This window comes from Pleurodeles waltl, chromosome 3_1 (genome assembly GCF_031143425.1).
Source record: "Pleurodeles waltl isolate 20211129_DDA chromosome 3_1, aPleWal1.hap1.20221129, whole genome shotgun sequence".
Taxonomy (NCBI): domain Eukaryota; kingdom Metazoa; phylum Chordata; class Amphibia; order Caudata; family Salamandridae; genus Pleurodeles; species Pleurodeles waltl.
In genome coordinates this window covers 651,744,670-651,768,201 of record NC_090440.1, presented here as the reverse complement: position 1 = coordinate 651,768,201, position 23,532 = coordinate 651,744,670, and the positions used below count along the sequence as shown (strand labels likewise).

Sequence of the window (23,532 nt, the reverse complement as noted above, 5' to 3'; positions counted from 1 at the left end):
TAGCTGCTGTTGATGGTCACGGTACTGATTGTTTGCTATACTGGTAGGGAATGCTATATGCATGGACCATAACTGGTACAATGCAGATTTCAACACAGCTGCAATTTTAGGTCTTCTTGATAAAAAAGAAATCCAAGATAACAAATTGGTAAATCAAGCTTTGGAAATGGATGTAGGTTATTTACTGCCAAGGGCGAGGCTGGCAACCAGCCACCAACATGTTGGTCCTTGTATTGTTAAGCTTTAGGTGGTACTCTGGTGGATGGCCAAAATCGGACCCACACCAACATCCAGCAGTGATGCCAGAACACAGGAATAATCATCAAAATGGGCATGACCGCACAGGTCAACACCATCACTGCATCCTGCTTCCACACCCTGAAGATGCTGAGGGAAGATCTTCAAAAGGCTCCCAAGCAACACTCGAAAACTATTACTCACGCCCTAGTCACCAGCAAGTTGGACTACGAGAACAGCCATTGTGCAGGGGTAACCAAGCAACTCACTAGAAGACTACAAACCATTCAGAACTCAGCAGCCAGACTCATCGTCAACCTCCCACACAGAACTCATATCACACCACACCTCTGGGAGCTCCACTGGTTCTCAATACACAAATGCCCTAATTTCAAACTCCTCACACACACTGAAGGCATACACACAACCAAGGCACTACACAACTTAGGCCCCGCTTACCTGAACAGTTGCATCTCCTCCCACTAGCTACCCAGACACCTCTGGTCCGCAAGACTCACACATTCCATAAATCCACAGATCAGGAGGACGGACATTCTCTTCCATCACTCCTAAAGCACAGAACAGCCTTCCTCCCACACCAGAGCCTCCTCTTCTCTTGTTGAATTCTGCAAGAAGCTGAAGACCTGGCTTTTCAATTAACCAACCTACCACCGACAAGACAAGACACACACAGCTGCTCAGCGCCAGGATACCCTAGTGTCTTAGTGTGCGTTAGGGATACACATAACAGTGTTTATCATTTATATGTTGCTGCTTTGCATACAGGCAGCTGCCCAGCCTGGTGCATTGTTATAAGCTGAGTTTCTGATGTCACTGATAGCTGTATGCCCAATCACCACGTTTCTATCAACCCGAAGAGAAAGCACGTGTGCCACTGAAAAATAACGGTGAAAGCGTTATGGCGGAGGAATCACGAATTCTATCAGAGTACATTCAAGTATGATCTAAAAGGAGAAGGTGGGAGCTGTCAGAAAGGACCTGCAGAAGTCCAAGGCCATTATTGTCATTAGTAAGGTGCAAAAACACTCCTTTGTCCTCTAATGTGTTAGTGGTATTTGCAAATAAACGCATCAGGAGCTTTCCAAGTACAAATAATCAGTTAATTGTCAAATACTAACAGAACAAAATTGACAAATCGAATCGCTGCATTCCTATACATGCTTGTATTTCTGTCACTATCGCTCTACCTTCCAAGCTTCAGGATAGTGATGACGAAAACGTGTTTCTGTGAACAGATTTTATTTATATATGTTGTGGAGGTGGGATGCCTGCAGTTTGGAACAGTGCCCAGCATAAGAAAAGGAGAAATCTACTACATAGATTTGGAACAGGGGGTGTAGGATGCCATTTGTTATGCTCAGCAGACACTGGAAAATGTAAGAGTGGTTATAAGACTCATAATATGCTAATAATCTATGTTCCAACTAAGTACACAAATATCATTGTGGGAACAGTCTGTCAATAGTTATTTAATGGGCGCAAATATATTAGTCGCCTTAAGTTTTGTTGTTGCACGGTGTTGAAGGTTATTAATGATTGATAAGAAAATTAAAATGTTTATTGCATTTTGACTTACATGACTTTAGCTTTATCACTGTATATTTCACTGTCCTGAACTGTATGTGAATTTCATAATCCCTAGGTTGTATTATTATTATTTTTTAAATTATTTTAGGTTTTTGAGATGATGGAGTCCTTGTATGAAAATTAAGTAAACTTGCAAGCACATTTGGTAACCCTTGCTGAAGTATAAATCACACAAGACCAAAACTGCAAAGGTTTTTAGGTCTTGCCTACCAGGCAGCTTCTTGGAAGACCTCTTGTGGACAATAGGCTTATAACCCGGTTATTTCTTACCACTGGTTGATTTTATAGTCACTCTTATTCTTATTCAATGACCTGCCTTACTCTTCTTGTGCTTATCCCTCCCGTGGAGCGTAGCCTCTTTACCATCCTTTTGACTGTCTGACGTATGGCCTTCCCCTGCTCACATTTATGGATCTACTGTTCTCTTTTTCCAAGACAATCTATGCATTTGAGTTCCTTATCCATGCAAACAAGGGACTAATGTGCTCGCCCTGTCTTGCTCCTGCGTCCCTCCTAGGCTTGTCCATTGCCTCACTTTCCCTCCCTGACCTTTATTGTTTTGTATTTTTTCTCTCCAAGCTTCAAGCATCTTTGTTGCTCACTTACCCCAAGCACACTCCCCAGTGCTTCCACCCACAACTCCTCCATTGCTCCTGTACTAGATGATCCTTTCATTTTTTATACATTTTTTTGGCATGCTCAACAGGTGCCATGTGCTGCCTGGCTGCACCACATGTCAAAATGCGTTATGCACAAATGAAATGGAATGCTTTTATTTGTATATTCAAGTGGCATTTGACATCTTGGATCAGTAAGTAAAAAAAAGCAGCAAAGGGCACCCGAGTCATTCAAAAGGTGTGTGCATTCCTGGTGACAAATGCATGTATATACATCATCATCCATCTGTCTGCCTACGAGATGACACGACTGCCAGTTGTGGTGGTGGCATTACACTTTTTTCATTTTTTATTTGATGCTGCATTGCAGCAGCAATGTTGCTTTTTGCCACAAAGCGTCGTGAAATTTATTGTCAAAGTCAATAGTTCAAAAAGGTGAAACGTATTGGCTTTGTCAATGCTAGTTCTTTAAGTAGTTTTCTCTTACCCCTGGCTCACAGGAGACTTACTCCTAAATTCCTATTAGTAAAACATAACTTACTCATGGGAATGTGCTTTGTGAATCAAACTCTCACATTTTAGTGTGTATTAGGTGTAAGCAGGTAAAGGTTTCCTTAACAATATGTTTGATATCAGATTGCAGTGTTTTCAAACAATTTTACTTTGTATTCTGCCTGTTTTCTGCATTTGATGAGTCCTTGTATTTCAATATTTTGTGGTTTTGTTAAAAGGATTAAAATATATTAGGAAATGGCTGCAGAATTAATACATATTTTAATGCGATTCAGGCATATGTTAACTATTTTAAATACTCTTTGTGCTTTTGTTCCAGAAGATTAATGTCCTCATTTTGACTTTGGCGGACAGAAAAGCCTGTCTGCCAAAGTGCCTAGTGCAGTGACCTTCCCGTGGCCCCTTTTACAAGTTTCCTTGTGAGTCACTGACCCAGCAGGAAACAGCCCACAACATTGATGCAGGCTCATAATTGAGCCAGAGGCAATGCTGCGGTGCGTAGGGTGCACCTGCACTGTTGTGCTTTTCACTGTCTTGCAGCGCTGCCCTGGCGGATTGAGACCACTGGCACCACCAGGCTGAAATGTGGCAGTGCTGTCGGTCCAACTGTGGCGCGTTCGCCACACTCATAATGTGGAGGCAGGACCGCAACATAGATGGCAGTCTGCCTGCCACCGCAACCCTGGCGGTCTCAATACCACCAGGGTCGTAATTAGAGTCTAAAGGGGTCATTACGACCTTGGCGGGCGGCTACTGCCGCCCGCCAGGCGGTAACCGCTGTGCGGCCGCCAATGCGGCCGCACTCACGCGGCCCCCATTATGACATTCCCGCTGGGCCGGCGGGAATGAGGCCGCAACATAGGAGCCGGCTCCTAATGGAGCCGGCGGTGTTGCGGCCGTGCGACGGGTGCAGTTGCACCCGTCGCGTTTTTCACTGTCTGCTATGCAGACAGTGAAAAGCTGCCCGGGGCCCTGTTAGGGGGCCCCTGGACACCCCTTACCGCCAGCCTCTTCTTGGCGGTGCAAACCGCCAGAAACAGGCTGGCGGTAGGGGGGTCATAATCCCCAGGGCAGCGCTGCCCTGGCGGATTATCACCGCCGGGGCTAAAACGGCGGTAAACTGCCGGCCCCGGGGGTGCGTCGTAATAAGGGCCTCCGTACCGCCAGCCTGTTGGCGGTACGGACGCCACATTACCCCTGGCGGTCTCTTACCGCCAGGGTCGTAATGACCACCTATGTCTGTTAGTACCCATGTTTGTAGAAGTAAGCAGGTGGAGGGCTGCAGTGCAGTGTAGTAAAAGTAGGATTTTTTCAAAATTGGAACATTGCAATTATTTTGGTAATGGGTATTCTGTGTTAGAGTGGTTGTAAATTTTTGGTAGCATGTGGTATACAGAGAAAATGTCAGCACAATCAGAAATATTTATGAATGTGGCCCGAAGACTGTGTTTGGAATGTTTAGAAACAAAGCTGTAGGTACTCCTATAGCTCTAGGGAGACATTTAGAGGAAATAATGTTTGAGGTATAGGACTACAACACTCTAATCAAAACTACGATGGTTGGCATGGGTACAAAGGAGAGACTCAAGGCTTACTTACCGGTTTGTGGACTATGTCATTTAAAAGGGGATATGTGAGGTTTTAGAAAACCGCTTGTTTTATTTAAACAATAATAGGTGGACCAAAAGATTTCCAATCTTAACTTTCAGCAAGATTTCTTCATCGCTCCTTCAGATAAAAAAAATAGTTAATATCCCTTTAGCTTTTGTATTGCTAGATTCAGTATTAGAATTGGGCTGCCTATAAGAACATCAAAGATCTCTGCGTTGGCCTATCTGTGCATCAACACCACTCCCCCGTCCAGGTAAGGATGCAACGTAATTAGCCACTACATCATCTGTACATCTATCCCAACTCCAATCCTACACCTAAATCACGAATGGATCCTAACCCAAAACCTACCCTAAACTGTAACCCTAAAATGCACTCTAAATCTTAACCTTACTGAACCCCAATCCTAAAACATACGACCTGACAGCCGTAGGATGGTTTTACCCCTATCTTTTTGGCTGGTTGCCTCACACCTTTGCTGATTTCTTTATGTTTGCTTTAGGACTCAGAGTGCTTTACCACTGCTGACCAGTGTTGAAGTGTATGTGCTCTCTCCCTGAAACACGGTCTGACTGGTATATACTTTATTGGCATATTTAATTTATCATAAGCCACTAGTAGAGTGCACTACATGTGCCTAGAGCCTGTAGAATAAATGCTACTAGAGGGCTTGCAGCACTGCAAGTGCCACCAACTTAAGTAGCCTTTTAAAGCATGTCCCAGGCCCGTCGTTGCAGCCTTAATGAAGTATTACACTGCTATGTTGACTTGGCAATTAATCTCTTGCCAAGTCTTAAACTCCCCTTTTGTTACATATAAGTCACCCCTAGTGCAGGGTGCTAAGTAACTAAAAGGTAGAATATATATATATATTTATTATGTGTCCTGGTAGTGAAAAAACCTCTCAAATTCGGAATGAGAAGGAGTAGACCTGTCACATTCAGTACCTCTGGAATAGTAATGACAAATCCTCTTGAATGGTAAACTCAGATTTATTATTACAATTTTGAAAATGCCACTTTTAGGAAGTTGGTATTTTTTGCTCTTAGCCCTGTGTGCCTGCAGCCAATCTCCAATACACATCTATAGTGGGGTGGCAGCTGACTTGTGCTTTCACTCTAGACAGCCACACACAAAGGGAGTTTAGATGTCACTGATGGGGCATCAACATCCTAAAGTACCAATCTGGGCATGATGGGAGGGAGGGGCTGACACACCTGAATAGGCAGTGTCCTGTCCCCACACAAAGGGTTGCATACCCCCCTATAGTGAGTGTGGAGCCAGGGCAGTAAGGGAGAACCTCTGTGCCCTTCAAAACCCTTCTTTGAAGTGTCCCCCACATTAAAGGCACCACTAGGTATAAGAAATGGACGTCTGACCCTACCAACTCAGTACACTTTTGGACCTGTGGATACTCTGCCAGGAATAAAGGACTGCTGTGCTGCTACAAGGACTACAACTCTGCTGGACTGCTGCTGTGGAATAACTGCTTTCTTGCTGTGCTGACCTGCTGCTCTCCTTGCCTGTGTGAGAAGGACTGGAGCTGTAACTTTTGAACCCAGAACCAGAGTGACTCCCAGGGCTTGCTGGCTTGCATCCCATTCTTCTGAAGTCTCAGGAACACAAAAGACTTTCAACTCATCACCTCCAGCTTGCTGCAAGTCTTGCCCTGCTGATTGGTGCCAATGCTGTCCTGTGCCCTTGGAAGTGGATATAAAGTGCTGCTCCAGCCCAAAATCCATGAATCTACACTGTTGCACCGCTCGGAACCGGGCATTTCCATTGATGCATCGCTGCTGCGAGGATCGAGGACAGCGCATCACTGACGACACCGGTGCAGTGTAGCGGCTGCAAAGATTGGGAACACCACACTGCTGACTGCACTATGAATTGCCTCCAATCCCAGTGCATTTCTAACTTTATGAAGACAGAAGCCGAGGCATAGACAACATTTTCTGGAACGACAACAGTTCATCGCCTCCTTTGCTCCTGGCATCTTGTTCTTGATGTCGACTCAACTCTGAACCAAGGTACTGATCAGCAGCCAATGCTGGTCCCTATATCTGACCTGTACTCCATCACCATCACCCTGCCTTTTCAAATTTGACCCGGTCTAATGTGACCAGAAAGCTCCTCTTGGCACTTTCTGTTTTTAAGCACTACAACTACGTTTATTCTTTAAAAAATAATATCTCAAGTTCTACTTATTGGTTAAATGTAGCCAGTGCATATATTCACATGAGTGAACTGTTCCCAGTAATGAGGTTGGGAATCATGGGAATGGATGAATAAAAAAGCAACAAGAGAATGTACTTACTCTAATGTTGTCCTATATACAAGATATACACCTCATTGCATGTCACAGCAGAGAGCTAATGAGTCTAGGTTCATTAAATAAGCTCTATTTTTCTACCCCGGTGTGGTATATTTTTGTATGGTCCTTTCACTGTTTTACTGTTTGAACTGTCGCACAAATACTTAACACATTGCCTCTTAAGTTAAGCCTGACTGCTCTGTGCCATGCTACCAGGGGTTGAAAACAGGTTGATTTAGGGTGTGTATCTGACTTACACTGACTAGGATCGTGATTCCTGCTAGGACAGAGTACCTCTGTCAACTAGTAACCCAATTTCTAACAATACACCTTAACCACCCCAAATTATGTCTAATTGTAAGCATCCCTATGTTTGCATGAATCATACTTAAACTACTTACCTTAAATGATGGAGTGGTAGTGTGAGTAGTGTGGCTGCAGTAGTGGCATGCATCAAAGTACATCGCTGATGGTGCTGCGAAACCCCTGTACGGGGGGTGCACCAGAATTACGGTCCTTATAGATATGAATCTACACATCATGAATCGTTGCTTTTTAGATGCTTCTTTCAATACAACACCTGCCTGCAGTTTCCTTCATTCTGACCACAGCACAGTGCTCGGACTTTTCCTCATGTGGTGTCAAGTCACAAGGGAAAATAATACCCCATTTGGAAAACTGTTACACACTAGTGTGAGAATCGCTCAATGCAGAATTTGGAAAGATTTGCATATTTCATCACATTGCGTTTGCCATTAAAATCATGATTTATTGGCTTGACAGACGTCTGAATTTTTTCAGTTGGCATTGTAAAGTAATTGAGATTAGGTTCTTAAAACCATATCGTTTTCCTGCCTGATTAATGCCCTTAAAAACGTAATATTTCTAAAGCTTAGACCAACCAGGTACTTCTGTGGCTGGCCATCTCTTTGTGGACGCAGGTTTTTCCATGACAACCTTTCAAGAGGCTATTTTGCATCGGTCCCTTTCAGCATCCCAGAATGTCCTAACCTAAATTTGTCAGCTAAATTATATCTGTTCATAAATGTGGCTGCGAATTGAGTATTTCAGTCATACTGAGGTGCGTAATTAGCTATCCATTTAGCAAATTCTGTGTTACATTTAATAGCCACACCGTATAGTAAAATTCCCTTGGACCCTTAAAATGCACTGAATTACCTGATCAGTTAAACCTCTTTGGATTCATGCATTCAAATTGCTCCTGACCAAAGAATCTTTGCCCTGACATAATTTGGTCTCAGCCACCCACCACGGTCTGCACTATGTAGCTCATACATAAATCCATGTCCCTTTTAGTAGAAGAACACTTTCAGTAATGGGGTGGAAGTCCTGCTGGTTAAATATTACTTTAAAAACACAAGTGGTCTAATGAGGACCTGGTAAGCATTCTTTCCTTATGAGAGACAGAAAAAATACCACCGGTGTGCTGAATGTGGGAATGCTCTTTCAAGTGCTCCACTACAGACAGGAGATGAGATGCAGGACCGCCTCAATAAGTTAAGGCTGGGACAATAAAAGTGATGATCCTGTTTGCAGGCACAACAACTGAGAGGGTGAATGCACATATTTAGTGCATTTCTTTGTATGATTTGAGAGTGACGGCTTGAATACTGTTGGGTGCTGCATTAGAAAAAAATATGTAGCTTTAACTACAGTTCTCTGGTGCTGGCATATTTCATTTATTCACATGAGTGAACTGTTCCTAGTAAGGGAAACTTCCTTAACAACGCAGACGTTTCCCACGCAAGCGTAACCAGGCTTGTCAGAATAACGCATGGCTTTTTCTGTGCCTTAACCATGCATGTGCTAAACTACGCATATGCGTGGTTAAGGCACAGAAAATTTGTTGTTCGGGAGAGGTCGTGGAGGATGCAGTGAGATAAGTGGGTTTGGGCAGGGCTGGGGGGTGGATTAAGGGTTTGGGGTGGGTGGGGGGTCTGGGGCAGACTATTGTTTTCGAGGGGTGGAGGGTTTGGGAATGTTTTTAGGGCTTAAGGTGGGAGGCTGAGCTATTTGTTTTTAGGGGCAGGAGTTGGAGGGTTCGGGTATTTTTTTTTATTTATGGCTTAGAGTGAGGTAGTTTATTTTCAAAAGGGTGGAGGAAGGTTTAAGGAAGTGGGGAGGAGAGTAGAGGAAAGAGGATCAGGAGAGGTGAGGTAAGTGGGGTTGGGGCAGGATTAGTGGGTAGTTTTTAGTGGTGGGGAGGATTTAGGGCTTAGGGTGGGTGTCTGGGTACTTTCGTTTTTAGGGGTGGGTGGGGGGTTCTGGCTTTTTTTTTTCAGGTCTCAGGGCAGGTGGGGGTCAGGGTAATTTAGTTTTCATGGGGGTCAGGATAGTTTTTTATAGGGCTTAGGGTCGTGGGGGTGTCGGTGTACTTTAGTTTTTAGAGGCAGGGGTAGGGGAGTCAGTGTAGTTTTTTTTTTTTAGGGATCAGGGCGGGTGGAGGGTTCAGGTAATCTAGTTTTTAGGGGCGGGCGGGTTGTTCGGGATAGTTTTTTTTTTAGGGCTTATGGTGGGGGGGTCGGGGTAGTTTACTTATTAGGGGAAGGTTTTAGGGCTCAGGGATGGTGGGGTGTGTCGGGGTAGTTCCGTGTTTAGGGGCAGGGGTGAGGTAGGTCAGGGCGGGTGTGGGGTGGGTTAGTTTATTTTTTAGGGGTGGGGGTATGTGGCCGGGATAGTTTTTTTTTAGGGCTCAAGGTGGGTGGGGGAGTGCCGGGGTAGTTTATTTTTTTGTGGTAGCAGTGGGGGGGGAGTGGGGGTTTAGGGTTCAGGGCCGGTGGGGGTCGGGATACGTTACTTTTAAGTGGGGGTGGGATACTTTTCTCTTTCAGGGCTTAGGGCGGGTAGGGGGTCGGAGTACTTTAGGTATTAGGAGTGGGGGTAGTTTTGGGCCTCAGGGCAGGTGGGGGGGTTGCATGTCAAAACAACTCATGTCGTTTTGCATGCTATTTCTACACATGACTTTCCTAGGCATTCTTTTACAACTAAATTAGTTGTAAAGGCAGGTGTGATAAAGGCATGCATGGAAACGACACAGTCATGGTACCGACCACATTGATAAGGCATGAGTTCTTCCGGCATGCATGGTTCCATCATACAACCCCGTGTAATAAGGCTGAGAATCCTGGGAATGGATAAATAAAACAAGAGAATGTACTTACTCTAATGTTGTGCAATATACAAGATATACACCTCATTGCATCTCATGACAGAAAGCTAATAAGTTTGTGAAGATTATGCTATACTAACTTAGAGAATGCATATATCCATTTTTCTAGCACTTTGAAATGAAAGGCAATACCCAAGGCTCATTACAGCAGGAGAAGGTAGAGTCACATGTGAATATGGGGGAGAACGGTAGTTATAGGTTATCTTCTCCAGCACTGGATTTTTCAGTTTCACCTACTTGAATTACAACTACCACCCAGGAAAACATTGAGGAGGGTGCTAATGGGCATCCACAGCTTTCCTATTGCTAACAATCTTGCCTGGACATCCAGGCAAAAGTGTTTTGTGTAGTGTAGGTATGATAGCATTACCACATTGCAGCTGCTTAGATATCTACATTCGCAACTCACAATTGCCCTTGTTATCATATTTTACTAATGTTACCTTACAGAGGGTAGAAGGGTAAATTCAATGGTGGTTTCAGCAAGTGGGTGCATGGATTATGGAGGTAAGCCACAAATAACTGAAAGGGGACAAGAAAAGTATGCCCAAGCTGATTGTAATTTAAGAAAACACACATTCATGTAAAACTCACTTTGAGAAAAGTGTACAATAAAGCAGGAAATCCTGCTACTAAATTAATCACAGAACAATGTTCAAGTGTAGACAGTTACAAATCTGTCAAAAACATCTTGATTATGCACACTGCAACCAGTACTCAGATATGTAAAAGGCACATACTTTTATCGTTGTGAATAACCATCAATGCTTAAGATATCTTTTTATGATAATCACAAAAGAAGCAACAGTTGAAAAAAAGTGCACCCCAAGTAAGAAGAACACCACAAAAAACACAAGACAATCAAAGAATCACTGTTATTTGTTCGATAATCGGTGTATCTACACAAAGACAGCCTCCATATGGTATTTGAACAAATACATCCATAGAACAAATCCCCTTATCGGATAGAGAAAAGTAAGGTCTGTCTTGTTGGCTGTCAACAATGTTTCAACCCTTAAAGAGGATACTAAAGTCTCATCAGGACAAACAGTGACCTGGGGAATGGTTGCCTTACATTAGAGCTGCCATTGCGGGAGAAACACAGGATAACCCTGCATCTTGGCACAGTGTATCAGTATCCAATATTATTTTGTTGTAGGAACATTTGATGCGTCTGATTGGATGCAAAGCTCATAATAGGCCCTTCATTTTAAGGATGCTGCTCACATATGGTTGGAAGCAGTTCCTACAAGAGGAAAGCCTGTGGCTCTGTCCTCCCAATCGGAGAGACAATAGGAATAGGAATGTATATTCTGGGTCGCTCTTGTGTTTATTTAGCCAAGCTGATTTTAAAGTATTTGTGTTTATTTGCCTATATTGATCCTTTGTCAAAGATTACCTCTCCTGGCAGAAGGAGTGTGCCCTACCACTAATATCTGAAGCGTCCAGCTCAAAAGGATCAACACACACATGCCAATCTTTCAACAGGAGCTCCTTGTACACCAGAACCATGACTCATGCTCTCTCTTTCTTCCCAATCTCCTTACCCCTGAGCTCAGTCGTTGATGTCAGTCATCTCTTCTGATACTAAGTATTATCCTCAGGAGAAAGTGGTGGAAGATCTTGGCTTCTGCAAAAGTCCTTTGATCAGAGAGGTGGGTTCCTTGAATGCTGAAGACTAATTTCTTCTAAATATTTTTCAAAGTATTCACAGAGAAGTGAATACAAAAATTACACCCTCTGGTTGTTTGTGAATACGGCGCAGACTGTAGTACACTGCACAAGATGGCCAATGATCTTCTTAGCCTAACAGATCTTGCAGTGCACTTTTCTGCTTTTAGAAAAACAAGTTTCCAGTGGGTCCAACATCCATTGACAGGTGAGGAGAGAGGCATTTGAGCCCCTCTGAAGAGTTCCCCTCTCAGTTGATGTGTGGTAGAAAATATATGCTCAGAGTGCCACCAGAGGAATGGAGGTCACAGCCTCACCACCACATTGGTTTTCTGCTGAGTCACATAAAAATGCATTCTGTTACTGCTATCTTAACATTTCTTATAAGGATTCCCAGTCTGACACTGGGAAACATGTGACTTTATGAAAGCTCTAATCCTAGAGAAATGCAAGTTAGGATTTCCATTCCATAAATTCATGTTTTATTTATCCTTAAATGCCTTTCAAACTTATGTTCAAAATTACTAGTACTGCACATATATTATTTAACTTCTGGAGAAAAAAAAAACTGAGTTGCAGAATTACTGAGGGGGTTGTTTCACCTGTAAGGTATCAATGGTAATGATGGTGGAGTTGTTTAAGCCAGAGGTGCTACCTCAGACAGCGGATGGGCAGCCATGCAGATACTATGCATGCATACTGGTACATCTGTAACCTGTGTTTGTACTTTATCACTCTACTGGAGCTGTAAAAGATGTTCTTTGGAGAACCACCAAAAATTAATACTTTTTTTGGTGATACTTCTGTCAAGGAGGGCTAGATTTCTACATTGCAGTTCAGATCTTTTTGAGGCAAGCCATCTTTGTAATTGCATGTACCACAAATAAAATAAGCGATAAAGATCCTTAAGTCAGTATCCAAGTGTGGTAAGTAGTTTTTGAAGCCCTCTCTCAGTCAGGAGTGGTGCAGCAGTGTACCTAAACCCTCACAATGGCCATCATCTCCCTTCCTTTCACCATTTAAGAGTAAAACATAGCAGCAACCAAAGGAGAGAGGTCAGTCATAATACAAAAGGTGCAGCAAATGCTACAGGAAAGTGATTTAGCGAGAAGCAGAAAACCAGAGCTGGAAGACAGAGCATAGCGTAGAAAAAAAGAGTACTCTAAAATAAGGCTAAGAAGACAGAGGAACGGGAGACGAGAAGCAGCCAAAGGGGCGCACAGCCTGCACATGTGCTTGCGAGTGGTGATGCACAGCGAGAGTGGGAGGAGTAACGTGTTCAGGGGCAATATGTGAAAGGTAAAGATAGCAGAAGGCCAGGTTTTAGGATTTTAGGGAGGGTAGTTAAAAAGTGAGGGACGAGAGAGGCTGTGAAGGAAGTATGTCCTTACCGCATTTTGAAAGGCGGGCCGTCATAAGCTCCAAACAGTTAGTGGTGTCTGGATCACCGCGTGGAAGGAAGAAGGAGGGAGGGGTTAAGAGGTGAGCTGGAGTTTAGACATACACCTGGAGAGCAGATACCTGCTGCTACATGTCATCCACATCCCTTATCCATCCCACTCCCACCCAAGTATGAGGATGCAAGTTCTACTAGTGCAAACAATGCCCCATTTCCAAGCTTATTGCCTACTTCCGTCATCTCCTGCCATTTTGTTTGGCTCAGAGGCACAGTGGTACCGAGTTCCACATTATGCTATAAGTGGAGGCAATTTAGTACCTCTTTCCAGGGTACCCTCGACAGATGGGGGGTGTTTGCCTTTTCATAGAACCAATTTCAAGGTGTACTATTTGCTTGGTAAGAGTAAGGCTTTAAGTATAGTGTATGTCCAGTATAGGATAAGACTCTGGCTTCACTGGCTTAAGTTAACAAATTATTTGTGTGGGCACTTATGTGATGCAAAGAAATGAAAACAGGTGAGGTGATCTACTATACATTATAAAAGCCCAAAGTCACTGCTCAAAATTTGACTGCGCCACACAAGCCACACAAACCTTTGCAAACTTGTACTTCAAAGTGGAATGCTTACACTGTACAGGGTAAGCATCTAGGTGCGCTGCTGTGCATATATGTAAATTAGCTGCTGTCTCCTCGCATACTGTGTGTTCCTTGTACATGAGTGTGTGAGTATATATGTGCCCTATGAACGTGAACTTTAGGTAGAGTGTACACATTTTTTAATTCTATCCCCACTCTATATACATGTGTCACACACCTGTATATTATTGATGTGTGTAATGTGAACTTGCACACTTTGGGACTGATTGAGTTTGGCGGTTCAGTACTCTGTCACAAAAAAGTGACGGATATCCCGTTCACCATATTGGAAGTGAATTATATCCTAATGCACCTGTAGGAAGACAGACAAGATATACCTCACATTTATGATGGAGCACCTATCTGCCAAACTCTAAATCAGGCCTTATGGTTTATTAAGGTATACACTTGTTTTCTGCCTGCTCCCTAGATTTTGTTGTCTATCTGTACTCTTGTTTTGGACTTCAGTCAATGATTAAGATGTCAATAGGCCGTGCTCGTGTCTTGTGTGTCTCTGGTACAAGGACAAATGGAGCTACAGCCATACTACGAGTTCAGCCATCTTTGCAGAACGACCTAGATTATAGTTCATGTACATGAGTATGTGATATGCCTATGCAATGTTGTCTGCCAAGTCTGTCCAGACAATGCCATTTTTAAATGCACACTTCAACATTGCTGACATTTTCTCCAGTGTCACAACATTTCTCTGTGCTGTGAGCCATCAGCTCACACACAACAAAAGCTTCCTGACCCACTAACATCTTATATCTCCTTTTTAGGGTCACAGTGCTATATTTCCCTAGTGGAAGCTCCAACTGGGATCATTTTACAGGATAAATATATCACTGTATATAAACCTCAATTACGGTGTACACATTTTGAAATCCTTTGTTAAAAAAAATATTTTGTAGGGATAATTCATATTCATTTTTACAGTTATGATAGTAACATATTTTCTGGGTCACTGTCTGGAAAATGTATTTTAAATCAGATGTGGCTTCTTGGTAAACCTCACTATTAACGTGTTGATGTGCCAGACTGGAACACTTATTTTCTGTTAGTTAGATGTATGCATCACTCATTGGACCCCTCACCCTCTTCTGACACTCCTTTATCGACAATGTCGCCTGAATAATGAGCTTAGATGCGAACATTTTGTAAAAAGAGGGAAGTGTGCTATGATACCTGGAAAGACGGAAATAAAAGTATCATGATAATTCCAAGTAAGGCACTTCAACAAAACTGAAGCATGTTGTTGATGAGCTGAAAAATATCCAGGACTGTCTCGTTCAGGGGCTCCCAAGCCAGATACACCTTTTCCCCATAAAATGCAAGCTTTGACTCCATGGTATTGAATTTCTTAGAAGTAGTTGCCTCTCTCCTCACTTAAAGAGATGTATGGATTGCTTATATCCCTCCTGGGCAGACGATAGCTCCCAGTGCATCACTGCTAGTTCGTGGGTGGAACCATATTCCCATTGCTATAGCCTTGGGAATTACTTTCTGGGAGACACCATTGAGGAAGATCTAAAATAACAGAGTAATGGAGATATGGCAATTAAATACTCTATGAAACAGGAACAGAGGAGGATATCCTGCCACAGCGGTGCATGTTTTCAGAGATCCTGGATGCCTGGGGGTGTTATTAACCAGGACTACAGGTCGTGGGTAGAGAGCAATCTATCTTAAGACTAAGTCCCCTCCAAGCCAGGGGTCAGGGAGCAAAGCCTTTGCCACCAATATTAGGGAAATAGCCTGTAATATACGTGCACACAAAGAAGCCTCAAGAAGACTGCATCCTAAAGGTAGTGCTACAGAGTCCTGCTAGGGGCTCCCGTCTCATGGCCACCCAAGATGTGCATCACTGTATCTCCAACTCTGAATGCCACCAGTCTGCAACTTGTAAGAAGAATCTTGAAGTGTGATTGCTTATATCACTGCGAAAGCTAAAAACGTAAGCAAATTGCTTTTCATCACTTATAATCCAGAAGGGGGAGAGAAAGGTAACTCACACTTAATGATATCAACTGAGTTCCTCATAGATGTATCTGTCTGAATGTTTCATATTTGTATGCTGTGTATACTGTGCTTGTGTGTATTCTTTGTTGGTGTATCTGTATTGTGCTGCATGCAGTGTGTAAATATGAGCTATGGGCCACATGTATTTGTGGGTCTGCTCTGTCTCATTGCTGGAAGTACTTGAAAATTCTGGGTCAGGAGAAAAATGAGATTCAAACAGAAAAATTACTTCTCGGATTTACCAGAGGAAAGTAACAGTAATATTTGGATTACTTTTCCACCCTTTTCAGAGACATAGTTCAATTGAGTAGAGGAGTACATCATTAACCTGACAAGAAATCTGTTCCTTTCATAATGTGCATGTTAGCATCTGTACCAATGCTGTTGGCAAATGTTTGCTGCTTACTCAGAGATGTGTGCTATGTGTAAGTATGTGTGCGTATTGAAAGTTTATTCAGTATATTGTTTTTACATTGTGTGCCCATAGTCAGTTAGTTATGTAGAGCAGGGCGCAATGTGTAGTATAAGGAAAATGTTACTTACTCAGTAAGCATCTGTTTGTGGCATGTAGTGCTGTAGATTCACACGCTCTGTATATTCCTGCCATCTAGTGTTTGATTCAGAGTGTTGCAAGTTGTTTTTCTTTGAAGAAGCATTTTCAAGTCTCACGATTGAGCGACTCCTCCTTCTCGGTGATAGTGCGCATGGGCATTGACTCCTTTGTTAGATTGTTTTACCGCAGGCGGGTGAGAAAAGAAGTGTAGTGGAATAATAGAAAAAGAGATGTCCATGCAAATGTAAATATATATGTACAGCTACATAAAAGTATAAAGGAACTGAAACAGCCACAGGCATCTGGGGAGGAAGGAGGGCACTACATGCCACAAACAGATGCTTACTGAGTAAGCAACATTTTCCGTTCAATGGCATTTGTGGCTGTAGAGACACATGCTCTGCATAGACTGTGAAGCAATCCCTCAATGAAAGTGGCGGCTAGTCTGTGGGAGTTGCAGTTGACTGGAAAAGTGTTCTTAGTACTGCTTGGCTTATATTGGTTTGCCTGCGTGCAATTACATCCACACAATAATGTTTTGTAAATGTATGTGGTGTAGACCATGTAGCTGCCTTACAAATGTCAGATATTGTCTATATTTCCAAGGGAAGCAATAGCAACTCCTTTCTTCCTGGTACAGTGTGCTCTGAGAGTGACAGGAAGTTGTTTTTTTGCTTTAGCATAACAGGTCTGAATACATTTTACTATCCACCTAGCTATGCTGGTTTTGGATATTGGATTGCCTTTGTGAGGGAGTGAAAAAGCTAAAAAGAGCTGTTTAATCTTTCTAAACTCTTTAGTTCTATTATTAATCCATGTTTAACGTCTAAAATTTGATGGGCTCTTTCGGCAACTGAGTCAGACTGCAGAAAGAAGACTGATAACTCAATCGATTGATTAATGCGGAATTGGGAGACCACTGTAGGGAGGAACTTCGAATTAGTGTGAAGAATCGCTTTGTCTCTATGAATTTGGAAGAATGGTTCTTCCAGGGTTAGGGCCTGGAGGTCACTAACATGTCTGAGAGATGTGATAGCAACTAAAAAAGCCACTCTCCATGATATGTACTGAAGAGGTCATGGGTGAAGTGGCATGAGCCTGGTATGGACAATATTGAGAATCCATGATGGTGCAGGAGGCACTCCTGATGGAATGATCCATTTAAAGCCTTCCATGAATGCTTTGATCACTGGAATTCTAAACAGGGATGTATATTATCTGTTTTGTAAATATGCAGCTATAGCTGCAAGATGTATGCGAACGGAGGTGTAAGCTAAATTAGTTTTTTGTAAATGAAGCAAGTAGTAGACAATGGTGGTCATTCCAACCCTGGCGGTCCATGACCGCCGGGTTGGAGGACCGCGGGAGCACCGCCGACAGGCCGGCGGTGCTCCAATGGGCATTCCGACCGCGGCGGTAAAGCCGCGGTCGGACCGGCAACACTGGCGGCCTCCCGCCAGTGTACCGCCACCCATTGGAATCCTCCAAGGCGGCGCAGCTAGCTGCGCCGCCGAGGGGATTCCGACCCCCCCCTACCGCCATCCAGTTCCCGGTGGTCCGCCCGCCGGGAACCGGATGGCGGTAGGGGGGGTCGCGGGGCCCCTGGGGGCCCCTGCAGTGCCCATACCACTGGCATGGGCACTGCAGGGGCCCCCGTAAGAGGGCCCCTAAATGTATTTCACTGTCTGCTGCGCAGACAGTGAAATACGTGACGGGTGCAACTGCACCCGTCGCACAGCTTCCACTCCGCCGGCTCGATTCCGAGCCGGCTTCATCGTGGAAGCCTCTTTCCCGCTGGGCTGGCGGGCGGCCTGAAGGCGGCCGCCCGCCAGCCCAGCGGGAAAGTCAGAATTACCGCCGCGGTCCTTCGACCGCGGAACGGTAACCTGACGGCGGGACTTTGGCGGGCGGCCTCCGCCGCCCGCCAAGGTCCGAATGAGGGCCAATGTCTTTCACAGTAGCTTTAATAGGATTAATGTGTTTGGGTTGACAGTAGCAAAAAAAGTGTTTCCACTTTGCACCATAACATGCTTCGGTAGTGGGTTTACAAGCTTCTCTGATAACATCCATACATTCTGCAGGCCAATCTAAGTAACCAAACTCTATGACCTTAGGAGCCATATCATAAGGTTGAGAGATTTAGGGTCTAGGTGTCTGACCAGACCTTGGCTTTAATTGAAAGGTCCGGACTGTTGGGGAGCTTTTTGTAGGGAACTAGTGAGAGGTCCAGTAGTGTGGCAAACCAGGGCTGCTGTACCCATGTGGGAGCCGCAAGTCTCATGTTGAGAAATGTCTGCCTGATCTGTCAAACTAGAAATGGAAGGAGAGGCAGAAAGCATAGGCAAATATCCCTGAACCGTTCATCCATAGAGCATTGCCCTTGGATAGAGGAAGTGGGTACTTGGAGGTGAAGTCTTGGCATTTTGTGTTTTCCGCTGAGGTGAAAAGATCTATTTGAGATGTTCCCTACTTCTGGAAGTATTTTTGAAGGACTTGTGGGTGGAGTTCCCATCTGTGGACTTGTAGCTGCATTCTGCTGAGCAGGTGCAAAGCTGTTGCCTGTTCCAGGGAGATACACTGCCACCAAGTGAATGTGAAGGTGGAGAGCCCATTTCCATATTGTCTGAGAGAGTTGTGACCATTGGAGTGACCATGCCCCCCTTTGTTTCTGAAGGTAGTACATTGCTGTAATTTCTGTGTGGACTAAGAAAACTTTGTGAGAGAGGTGATGAAGAAATGCTTTCAGAACTAGAAATACTGCCTGAAGCCCAAAGAAGCTAACATGTAGGGATTTATAGTCGTGCTCCCAATATCCCTGTACTGAGAGTTCTCGAAGGTGAGCACCCCAGCCTGTGTTTGACACATCTGTTGTCAGAATGATCTGAGGCACAGGGTCTAGAAAAGGCTGCCCTTTCAACAGGTCGGTGGTGTTCCACCATTGCAGAGAGCATTGCATATAGCAGTCTAACAACACTAGATCTTCCGAGTGACCCTGTGATTGAGCCCACTGACGAGACAGACACTGCTGTAGGGGATGCATGTGGAGTCTTGCATGGAGAACAATGGCAATGCAAGAGACCATCATCCCTAACAGGGGCATCACATTCCTCTCTGTGTATGATGAATTCTCTCAAAACTGAGTGAGAAAAGTCTGAAAGTTGTGACCCAGAGGTGCACTGGGGTATACAATCCTAAATTCGGCATTGAGAATAGCTTCTAGATAGGGCTGTATGTGAAGCGGTGGAAAATGGAATTTGAAAAGGTTGAGTGTGAAAACTAATGTGTGGAGAAGTTCCAATGTCCTCTGTCATCTGAGTGTGACGTTGGCATTGTGATAACATGCTGGCTTTGATGAGCCAGTTGTCTAGGTAGGGGAATACATGTACGTTTTGTCTTCTGCTGCTACCACTGTTAAGCACTTTGAGAAGACCCTTAGAGCTCTGGCGACTCCGAAAGGAAGAACCGTGAATTGGTAGTGCTTGTCTGCAATTACGAATCTGAGATATTTGCTATGTGCAGAGTGGATGGTAATGTGGAAGTAGGCATCCTTTAGATCTAGGGCCATCATAAAGTTACCATGTTGTAAGAAGGGGATAAAGTGTTGAAGAGTAACCATGTGAAAGTGTTGTAATAGAATGAAGCAGTTTAAGGGCCTTAGGTCCAGAATGGGCCTGAGAGAGCTGTCTTTTTTGGGAATGAGGAGGTATAGGGAGTATACCCCTGTTTCTTGGTGTTGTAGTGGAACTGCTCGATGTCCCCTTTGAGAAGGTGTTCTTGAGAAAGCTTGCAAGAGTGAGGGGGAATGTTTGGAGGAGTGGTAATGAGCTCCAGATAGCAACTATGTTGGATAAAGGAAAGGACCCATTGGTCTGAAGTAATGTTGACCCATTTTGTATGAACATTTTGAAGTCGTCCTCCCACAGGTATCGAGTGGGTGGTGGGAAGAAGTAGGTAGTCACTGTTTAGATGTTGATGTCCTCTATAAGAAACAGGGGGGAAGCAATAATGTGGCTTGTACCCTCCTGGATGTGGAGGCAGAGCTGATGAGCGTCCATGGTGTGGCCAAAGATTGATTAGAGTCTTTCAGCTCTGAAGATGTTGAATCCCTGGTTTTCAACACTAAGGTTTTCAGTTGGTGTCCTTTTGCCAGGGCCAAAGCGGAGGTGGAGCTTGTTCGGCTTGGTGCCGAAGTGGTCAGTGCCAAAGTTCGGATGGAAAGAGCAGCAATATCTCAGACTGAAGATGTTGAGGTCGATGCCAAAGACGATGTCTTGGCCTTGGCAATTTTCGGTGCCGAGCCGGAGGGCGGGGCATCCAAGCCTGTTTTATGTAACTAGTCATGGCCTGGTCGCTGTGGTGATCTGGCGACCTTGGTAAGGGGCTTTTTGACAGTCTTAGAGGGGGCAGGAGGTGCCATGGTAGTCACGGGTTGCGTCAATGTCTCCTCTTAGCTTTCGATAGCCGACTGGTCGTCCGAATCTGAGTCCTGAATGGAGAAGGCCTCCTCCTGTTCCAGTTTTGGTTCCCTTTCCAGCTCCTCCTCCTGGGCGTGCTCTTCCCCGAAGATGACCGGAGTGTCTTCTGGAGTCTTGTGTGCCATCTCGAGTCGACAAGCGCTTTGGCTCCAAAGGGTCTTTTTCAATCCGAAGGATCTGTAGACATCGCAGGTGGCTTCTTGATGGTCAGGGGTTGGTCGGTGTGCAGGAATTTTGCATGGCACCGAGGACAGAATCAAAACAGTGTCCATTCCATCAGCACAGCACACTGGTCGGTGCTACGTCTTGAAGTTGGCCCGAATGGGCGAGGATGCCCTGGAAGGAGTGCAGTCAGTTCTCTGACCGACGGGGTGAGAGGAGCGCGAGAATGTAAGAAAAAATGCGATCGAGAACAATACCGTTGATGAAGCAAAGGACAGAAAGGTTTTGAAACTGAAGAGAGGGGAAAACGGAGTGAAGAGACACACGTCCGAACCCGACAGCAGAGAGAAAACAATCTAACAAATGATTTGATGCTCATGCACAGTATCACCGACAGGAAGGAGTCACTCGATCCTGACTCGAAATTTTTTTTTAAAGAAAAACAACTGGCAACACTCGGAACCAAACACTAGATAGCAGGAGTGTGTAGAGCATGCCTATCTACAGCCACACATGCCACTGAACACACTGTTACAATGTGCCACAGTATACGTTATAACCTCTGTTTGCATGATTTGCCAACACCACCAGAGCAGTGGGATTTAGCAATGAGCTCTCAGTATTTCTGATCTGTATGAACAGACCATTTATTTCTCCAAGTGAACAGCTTTGTATCTAGCCCCCCTCCAGATATGCCAATACAAGCAGTATTTCTATTATATGGCACACAGTCATTCCATCAATAAAGGATTAGCGGCAGCCTACAGTGGCTAGCCAATGTTCTACAAATAATGCCAGGACATTGGCAGGACTCCTACTTGGGACATCACTGCCAACCCCTTGAAAGTCAAAAAGAACCACATCTCACAAGAAGAAGTTGCTCTGGCAACTTCTTCTCAACTGCAGCCTACAATTATGCTCAACACTCAACCCACTGTGGGCACCTAAAACCTGCTGTGTGTGCAGGGGGGTGTTGGCTGCAGGGCCAATCCTATGGCTTGGTGTGTGCCCAACTGACTTCAGGTAGTCTACCCCAGAGGTCCTATTCTTCTTTTCTTTCTGTTTAATTTTTGTTTTTTTAGGATTCACAAATACTTTCATAGAATTAGCAGAACCTTTCATAAGATTACCAAAATTTCCCCTGCTCGTGGACCTAAGTTGGACCATTTGTGAGGACCACAATCCTGATTTTGTATTAGTGGAACCCTAAAATGGCTCAACATTGGTTCAGGAGGCTTGCTGTTCATTTGTGGTCCCTTGTCCATGAAGCTTGCACCAGGTTTGTGGCTGCTAGACAGAATTTGATGACCTGGGGGCCCACAAACCCAGCTGAAATATCTGCAATTGTTTTTATTCTTGGGGTGTCCCTATGAGGCCGACCACATAGGCTAGGGAGGGCAAAGGATACTCAGTGTACCCCTATTCTGTCCTTTCTTTCTTATATCATGATGTGGAGGCTCAGTAATGGTGGCTGCAACTTTTTATCCATGTTGTTGACAGCCAATCACATGCTTTTGGATTTGCAGGCCAGAGTATGGGTACATGGATCTGAAATGGATGATGGGAGAAAAAAATCTCTTATTGCTTAATCAAATTTTAGTATTATTTTTAATACTTGGGTCTGCGGAGGTCTGCAAACTGGGTTTGTGAAAACCTGCAAACTAACGGTCCAGATATGGCTAAAATGTAATCCCTTCACGCCCAAATTAGAACAGTTTTTTAAACACTTAGGGCCAGATTTACCAGTTTGTCACGCAGCACAGTGAAGCAGCTGCAAATGCTCCCCTGCGTGAGATGGAGCGAGCAGGAAAGCGCCATATGTACAGAAATATGACACTCTCCTTCCCTCTCCCTAGATCTGGGGCAGAAATGTGTGGCCTTGCACCATGGACACACCTTTGCACCATAGTGCAAGGGTGTCTCTGAGAGTCTAGCATAGGTTTTGCACTGGAACGTCCAGTACAAAGTACTATGCTTAGACTAACTTTAAACATTTTCCCAATTTTTATGTGTACTGTACAGTGCAGCACACAAGCAAAGTCAGAAAATAAAGGAAAGAAAAAGCTTTTCTCCTTCATAGTGCCTATCTGAAATGGGCACTATTTTCTGATGCTACACCTTGTCTATTTTTTTAAGTAAATAGGGCTTAGTGTCAGAAACCTTGGGTGGTTGCATAGGAATGCCCATGCACCACCCATGGTACGCCCCCTTGGCGCTAAGTAATGAGAAGCAGCACTATGCAAACAAGTTTAGCACTAGAAAAAAAAATAGTGAAGAAAGATTTAGAGTTATTTTGCGTCACTTTTGTGATGCAAACATGGGGGTAAAGCTTGGGAACTAGACCACTCATTTAAAAAAAAAAAAAACGGTTGATTGAATTTACTAAAAACAAGCAAAAACACTCCCTTGAGGAACATTTAATTCTCATGTCAAATCTGGTGTAAATCGGCTCAGCTGTTTATTTTTCTGTATCATGAAGAGAGGAATTCTGTGAGAATTAAATTGGAAATGGAGCGGGGAGGCT

The 23,532-nt window shown here is 44.2% G+C and overlaps 1 protein-coding gene across 3 annotated transcripts in view; it reads right to left on the bottom strand.

Moving 5' to 3' along the window:
• Window positions 1–23,532, bottom strand: part of BRSK2 (BR serine/threonine kinase 2) — a 615,416-nt gene that overhangs the window by 12,683 nt on the left and 579,201 nt on the right. Inside the window, exon 19 of one of the 3 annotated variants that reach the window (XM_069223152.1) lies at window positions 13,153–13,200. The exons of the other annotated variants lie outside the window; for them this stretch is intronic. Coding sequence (XP_069079253.1) covers window positions 13,153–13,200 — 48 coding nt within the window. The remainder of the gene's footprint in view (window positions 1–13,152; window positions 13,201–23,532) is intronic. 3 annotated transcript variants of the gene reach the window in all.